Here is a 7890-nt window from a genome sequence, read left to right as displayed (position 1 = left end):
CCATTCTGTGATTCTATGCTCAGTATATAAGTTGGGATGTTGGATCAGGGGTGGGATAGCTCTTTCCGGCTCTGGCTCTTGGTCGGTCGGCAGATAGTAAGTGGTTTATCACTTGTATCCATTATTTTCATTATATACTGTTGGCATTGTTAGTGTTATGGGTATCATTATTTAATTTACATTCAGTTATTAAACTGTTCTTATCTCATCAGCCCACAAGCTTCTTTGTCTTTTCCTCTGATTCTCCTCCTCCACTGGAGAATGGATGGAGGTGAGTGAGTGGCTGTGTGATGCTTAGTTGCTGACTGGGATTAAACCACAATACCTTGCTTTCTCTCTACTTTATTCCTGAAGTGCTAGCATTTGGTAGGGTTCATTTTTAACGTTGAATATCTTTTCAGTAATCAACAGAGGTTCTTACACTGATAGGGCTACCCTTTCCCAAGTGTGCTACATGGCAGTCAGCTTTCAGTTCTAGTGTTCCTTGCAACCCAGAAAGGAACTAGTTATTTTATGCCTAACAGAACTTACTAATCCTAGTTTACCATGGATCTGTACTGTATTTCCATGCATTGCTTCACTAAAACATCCCCAGCTTTACTCCCACCGCAGCATGTCATCATCCTTCCATGGCCATACTCTACTTGTTGTCCAAATGATTTAAATTCCTCTTACCAGACTCCAGTATTCACAGTCCAGCTATGAGGTGTGCAAAAAGCAGCATGTACTGGCTCTATACTGTATTAGACACAAGATGTGGCCTAAATTTCCACTGTAACCTTTCTTGCTGCGTGGCAGTATTCTGTTGCTTCCTCTCCAGCCATCTCTCTCTATCCATGAGATTTAACTTCATGGAATAACGTGTTTCAGAAAAGCCAAAGACAGATAAATGCAGCAAGCTGTACCTGCTCATCTCTTTTTCTCTGCTCCTGCCAATTTTCTTCCTGAGAGTCCTTCTGCGTCGCAGTGTGCAGTTTTTGTTCATGCTGAGACTGACAGCCTCCGTGTGATGACTTCTGGGGAATCTTTTTAAAAGCAAGGTTTCTGAGCTGAAAAAGAGTTATCCTTAACGTCAGTCGAAATGTTGACAAGCATGAATAAACAGCCTTAATGGATTAACAAAAGCATTCAGACACATGTGCCAATGAGACATGCATGTGCTTTACCTTCCTCTGTAGTTCGGGCTTCATTTTTGTTCTGTCATTTATGGTACACACCATAATGTAAGATTATGGAAAACTGTGGATCAGCCACATAACATAAAACAATTAAAAAATAAATATAGCTTGCCAGCTGAAAATACTTTCAACAAATCTGAAGAGATAACTGTCCAACGGCTTCCATGCTGGATCAAGTACTGTGGTGTGCTCATGCCTGACCCAAATTAAGTATCAGTGCCAAAGAAAAGGTGGATTTTGTATCAGCAGAGAGAGGAACTAGAGATCTAGGTAGAAAAAGTAACAACGCAGATGGACCTCACAGTCTGTCAGCAACCTAAAGTTGGTCACATTTTAAGAACCTGCAGTAAGAATTACTTTTAATTGCTGCACCATATGGATGCCACAGCGCCATCTTAAAAATACATCATTCTGAAGTTTGATAGTGAACAAATAACCTGCGAATCTGGCAGCTCAAAGACATTCACTGCTGAAGCCTAAACATGAATGGACGCTCTGGTCCTTACTTGGAGTGAAATAAAGGCACCAAAGCAATCTACTGTCAATGTAGAGACAGGGTTCTCCTTAACATAAAGGTTCCTGGAAGGGAGAAAGCAGCTGTTATCAGATGAAAGACGGAACAAAGAGAAACGAAGTACAATTAGCAGTGTTCTCCTTACTGTGTGTTTACCGAGTGTCATGGCAGCTCACCTTAGCTTAAAGTTACTTAAAATCAGGCAATTGTGCGGATACTTCAGCGTTGTTTTCCTTCCCCTCTGAACAGTCCCTTGCCATACAGCCTTTTGCTTTGCTACCGTCTTCCCTGCTACCTGCACCAGCACTACAACCCCTGCGTCAGAGTACAGTGCGGGCAAGAACATTGGAGCAGACCACTCTGATTTATGACTTCAGTGGGGTGTAGCCACAGGCGCAGTACGTGCCGGGGTGAAGAAAATGAGTCAGCCCTTACTTACTCCTGCGACAGCAGAGGTGCACGTATCACTTCCATGCAAATGCATTTCTGTGGATACAGGCAATGCACATGCATACATGCTATTATTTTGATGGCGTTAACCATTTTGATGGTGTTAAGGCAGGCATAAAGGAACATCAGGGTATGCTTATGGAAAACTTAATCTTCAATATAAGAAAGGAACAGCAAAGCTGAAAAAAAAATCACTTAGCATTAGCGCAGCTACTAAATTTCAAGGATTTTAGGTTTAATAGATACTAAAAGAAAAAAAAAAAGATGGGTTTGGGGGTTGTTTGTTTTACACACTAAATTTGATACAACATACGTATAGTTTCATACAGAAATGCTACGTCAGATGAGTTGTCAGACAACGTGCTGGTTTTAGCTGGGGCAGAGTTAAATTTTCCTCCTAGCAGCTAGTACGAGGCTTTGCTTTGGATTTGTGCTGAGAGGAATATTGGTAACACGCTATTGTTTTCAGTTGTTACTAAGGAATGGTTACATCAGGGCAATAACTTTTTCAGCTGCCGATACTGCACCTGTATTCCCGGCTTCTTCTCTACAAGAAGCTGGGAGAGTGCACATCCCAGTACTTGGCTGCTTACTGGGGCTAAACCACAACACGCACCAATCTAGAATTCCAGTTCCAGTAGGTAGGCCTAAATGACTCCTAAACACAAGAAAAATAACAACCTTGAAAGCTCCTTTGAATTTTTAACATGCTGGCTACCCAAGCAAGCAACTAGAACTGACTACCTAAAAACCACTGAAAACAAGTTGCTTCCTAGCAATCACTTTCCAGAAAGGTCATTCCCTTTGTCAGGAATTAATTATTCAGGTGGTGCTGTCAAGAAAGTAAACCCTAGCAATTTATCCGTATTAAAAATCTTCAACTTGTATAGTAGGGAGTGTCCTAATTTTATGTTAAAGAACACTTAGTACAGCAAGGAAAATAATGCAGTCAGTGTGACTAAGTAACATTTGTTTCATTAAAAAAATAAACACCAGTGACCTGTCAGGGACAGCAAGAGTTATTTATCAGACAACAACCTTACCCACTACTGAAAATATAATCCCTTTACCTCGATGGCCTCACGCCGCTGCTGTTCTTTCTTTTCTCTCCTTTTCTTTCTTTTTTTCTCCTTTAGAGAGGATCTTCCCCCTGAAGCCTGAGATTTATGGGCACCTCGGCTACTTCTTCCTTTTCCAGGCTTTGAATCAGTATCGCTTTCAACTTGTAGTAAAGCGAAACGAGATGCAGTGGTAGGCACTAAACTGGCGTTAGACGCCATTGCCACATCTGAAATTCTGCTGAGATGGCTTCTCTTAAATTGTTAGATTTCCTAGGAAAGTGGCATAGAAATAAAAACGAAGACAATGTTTGACCAAGCAACCAATAATTCATATCTGTTAGTGGCAAAACTAGTATAAAATAACCCAAAACTCTCTATATTTTTACTAAATTGTATTATCTTAAGTATTCTAACAAGAACTGCAAAGGAAAGAATAATCTATAAAACAAGCTATTTTAGGCTAATACATTTGTTCCTCAGAGATTATGTTTGATGGAAAAAACAAGTAGCAGCCTCTAAAATCTAAAAGAACCTGACCTTCATGATCTGAAGGACGAAAAGGACAAAAAAAAAACCCACCAACTTAGGAATAGCATAGCACTCCAAAACTGTTTCAGATGCCCGGAGCCTAACAAACATATGGTTTGAGGGAGCAAGCAAGTAGGTATTATGCATATATAGGCTCCAGTTCTGGGTAAGCAGCCTTATCTCTTATTTAACAAGTAGCAACATTTTGTTCCCAGGCCACGAGAAAGTCAACAAGCAGTTTTCTCCAGGGTAAGCTTAGCCCAGCCTTGGTGCTGTTCTCAAACATGAGGCTCACCCATTCTTACAGCACAACGCAGAAGATGTGCTGGGGGGAGGCGCTTACGTCCCCCGTTGCCCCCTGTAGCTATAACCAATGTCTATATCCCCATGATGCAATTCCAGAGTACAAGTGATTTATCTAGCGTAAAAGCTAATTTTTTTGGCATACAAATATTTGGCTAACTGCAAATTTTCCACGCAAAGTTCAGCGAATCAGGAGAAAACTGAAAGTGATGCTCTTTCACCAGTGATTATAAACTTCACAGAAAACAGACACCTAGCTACGCTGGCATGCTGCGACGGGGAGGAGTAGTGAAATAGTACGTACGTTTTAAAAGCACTGTTTGAGAGGAATCCTTACAGTTTGGCCACTGTAAACCTAAGTTGAATACCTGCTTAGATGGTCTATGAACGTGCTGCTTGTTCGCTACGCTTACAAAACATGAGAATCCACAGAAATTTCAAGAGACCCTTTCTATTGCTAAATTCCAGACGTTCTCAAGGACAAAGCTGTATGGGTGCTCTAAAGATTCTCGGACACGTCAGCAGGAGACAGTGCTATGTTAACATACGCCACCATTGAGACCACTGCCCAAGAGAATTATTAAAAAGGAGCATTTAATTTCTCATAGGTGAAAGAGAATGAGCAAGTAAGCTAGTCCTGCTCTTGCTCAAGTTTAACAAAGACAAAGGTTAGTGAGCAGCATTCCTCACACAAACGTTACCCTACTCTTTTTTTCGAAAAGGGAAAATCAAGTAGATCATATCCCAAGAATAAAACAAGCTTTGCATCAAATTGTGAATCCACCTGATGCTGATGTCCACGCTCTGATCAGACCACAACCACTGAGAACCACCACATCAATCACATCAAAAAACACGTTAAGTAATGAGTACTCATCACTCTTTTTTAGTTATTAAACAACAAGGTTAAGTTTGGATTTCCTGGTTTGTGTGTGTGTTTTTAAATGCCTTTTATTACTCAGTAACTACATTTACCCTGCTTATGGACTTAGTTACAGCTGAGGGATGTTGTGCTATAACTACTTGAACATGTAGTAAGTTGAAACCTGAAAGTCAGAGGAAAGATTAAAGACCCATCTTCACAGGAAAACAGCCCCAAGCGTAAGTGCTCAGTCACACTGTAACACAAACTTAAAATATTGGATGCTGCTCTTGGCACTACACCACACTACAACAGTCTGAACACTGGAAGTTTGTAAACTCTCGATTGTATTTGGCTTTAAAAAAAAAAATATTGGTGCACTACAGGAGGCCTCTTGTCAGTCACAAGCTTGGCATTTCTAGTCTGTCTACTTAGGGAGATATAGCTTGGTTTTCATAAAAACTGATAAACAGCACAACACAGTCTTTGTCAGCTGCTAAGGGTACCAAATACTTCTTTTTGCCCATACCATTTGGAAATGTTTCATGCTTTCAAGCTGCAGTGATAGCAGCTCGATCCTTTGGAAATAAAACTTAAAACATCGCCAAGATACAATTATTAGTCACACTAGAACAACAGATAAAGATTAAGAGAGGTTGAGAAACCAACATCATTCCTTGGAGTCGTTTCCAGGTGTCATGCACTTCTGAGAAGGCTGTCTCTGTCGTACCAAGGAAGTTGTCAACCCTCCAGTTTTACATTAAAGATCACAGATAATGCATTTCAAAGTTGCATCACTTGTGGCATCAACACCTGGGTGGCATCAATAAACGACCTGGTTTCAAAACGTGGTTCGCAAATCACTAGCAAACTACTACTTCAACCGTCTCTGCAATGTTTCAAACTATAAAGTTTTGTGACGTGACTTCCTACAACCAAAATGACGTGTTGTTCAGGTTTGTGTATCAACAACGCCACCGCTCAGCACCACCTAATTTCAAGGCAATATAAAAGCAGTTGTTATGGCTATCAAGCAGCCTTTTTTTTTTTTGGTGCTCTACTTACTTATTCCTAGGTCATACTCTTCTACAAATTACGTCAGCCTACGTGAACAGATTATTTGGGAATTTGTACTGAATCAACAGATCCCACCAAGTTGGTTCCATATGGAACCTGCAACATACTCCTTCAGCATGTCTGATACAGTGATCTGTAAGCACAAAGTGCTCACTCTAACTCAAGTTCTTGGTCAGCAGGGAGACGTATTTAGTGAGGTAAATCGTGACATGACTGAAAAGCTATTTTTTTTAACTTCAGTTCCCTGAAGTGTACTAAGTGTTATTCCAGAAACGTGGGACTGTTGGATGCCCCGAAGACCTTCAGTCTGAGTTTGTGACGTAACAAAAGACTGCGGTAATAACATACTCATCTGGTGTAACCCCAATTTGAAATCCCTTTTGTAGCAGTTACTTATATTTACCCACAACTTGCAGGTGAAACAGCTTCCGAAATATTCGTGTTAAAAGTTCTACTGTAAACTGTCCAACACATACACTAAAAAAAAGTTTAGCACACATCCACAAGTTTATTTTGTTTGAGCATCGGCAGCTTCCCAGCCTGTGTGGAACTCAGACTTCCAGTACCTGAAGGGGCCTACAAGGGAGCTGGGGGGGACTTTTTACAAGGGCCTGTAGTGACAGGACAAGGGGTAACGGGTTTAAATTGAAAGTGGGGAAGTTTAGATTGGATATCAGGAAGAAATTCTTCACAGCGAGGGTGGGGAGGCACTGGACAGGTTGCCCAGAGAAGCTGTGGATGGACCATACCATCCCTGGAAATGTTCAAGGCCAGGCTGGATGAGGCTTTGAGCAACCTGGTCTAGTGGAAGGTGTCCCTGCCCATGGCAGGGGGGATGGAACTAGATGGTCTTTAAGGTCCCTTCCAACCCAAACCGTTCTGTGATTCACTCTGCAGATGTGCCCCAGTCACTGCCAAGCGTTTGAGCGCTTCTAGGAAGGGAGCAGTACATCCCAGTTTAGGAAGCTCCCATCTGACGCTGGTAACACGTCTCTGTGAAATAACCGCATGTGTTTAAGCGTGAGACTTCAGCGTTTCAAGGAAAACATGCTGAAGAGCCCAGAAACGTAACCAACTTATTTCCTATTTAACCATTTTCATCGTCAAATAAACCGCCAACAAAGATGCAGATTTTGGAAAACTTTTGCAAACCGGGTACTGTCACGCTAAAGCTTCTTCCCACACACCATCCGCTTGTTTCTGCCGCTAAAATACACGGTTACAAAAACCCACCACAAAGAGGCGTGCTTAGCAAACACCGACTATGGACCGACTTCAGTTCTGGATTGTAAAGCTGAAACAACTTTCCAACAGGCGACACGCGGGTGCGATTGCAGGAACAGGTCCGTTCCCGACAACGGGCACCAGTCAGCCTTCCCGCCTCCTGCGTGCCGCGCGCAGATCACCGTACACACGGTTACCACGGCAAGCTCAACCTGCTCTTCCGCACCACCGCGCGTATGGGGAGCTCCGCACAGGCCGTCCTCCCAGCTGGACAAGGCCCCCGCATACTTCAAATTACTTACAGCCGAGCCATCAAGTCGTTAATGAGTTTTGCCACTAACTTTACAGCCCTCCCCAAAAAACCCCAACCCAAACCCTGGTTCAGAAAGCTACTGGGGAGTCACAGCGCTGTCACACCTGGCAGTGACAAACCCATGGCAATTAAGGGCCTCGTACCTTCTGGAAAGGGGAACGCGGTGGATTGACTGCTGCGCTTTGCGGAAGAACAATTTTTTTAAAAATCAACGTTTTTGAGGAAAAATGGTAGGTTTTTTAAACATTCATTAAACTCAGGGTTATAACGTAAATGCGACCAGGCAGGCCTGGCTTTAGCTGGAGCACACAGCGCTGACTGAGGGTTGTGACCGGCCTCGCTCTTCTTCCCACGATGCCCACACCTCCCCTTCCGCCTCC

General features: G+C 42.5%; 1 protein-coding gene across 1 annotated transcript; it reads right to left on the bottom strand.

Annotated features, from left to right (window-relative positions):
• Positions 1-905: 905 nt before the first annotated feature.
• LOC104513034 (G kinase-anchoring protein 1-like) lies at positions 906-3422 on the bottom strand (the record flags this gene model as incomplete). The annotated part of the gene is made up of 2 exons (XM_010156254.1): positions 3213-3422; positions 906-1049 (listed from the first exon to the last, which is right to left on the bottom strand). Coding segments are annotated over exons 1-2 (354 nt in total), but the record flags the coding sequence as incomplete, so codon positions are not given.
• Positions 3423-7890: the final 4468 nt, after the last annotated feature.

This window comes from Eurypyga helias, unplaced genomic scaffold (genome assembly GCF_000690775.1).
Source record: "Eurypyga helias isolate BGI_N326 unplaced genomic scaffold, ASM69077v1 scaffold25057, whole genome shotgun sequence".
Lineage (NCBI taxonomy): Eukaryota > Metazoa > Chordata > Aves > Eurypygiformes > Eurypygidae > Eurypyga > Eurypyga helias.
This window is presented reverse-complemented; position numbering and strand designations above follow the sequence as displayed.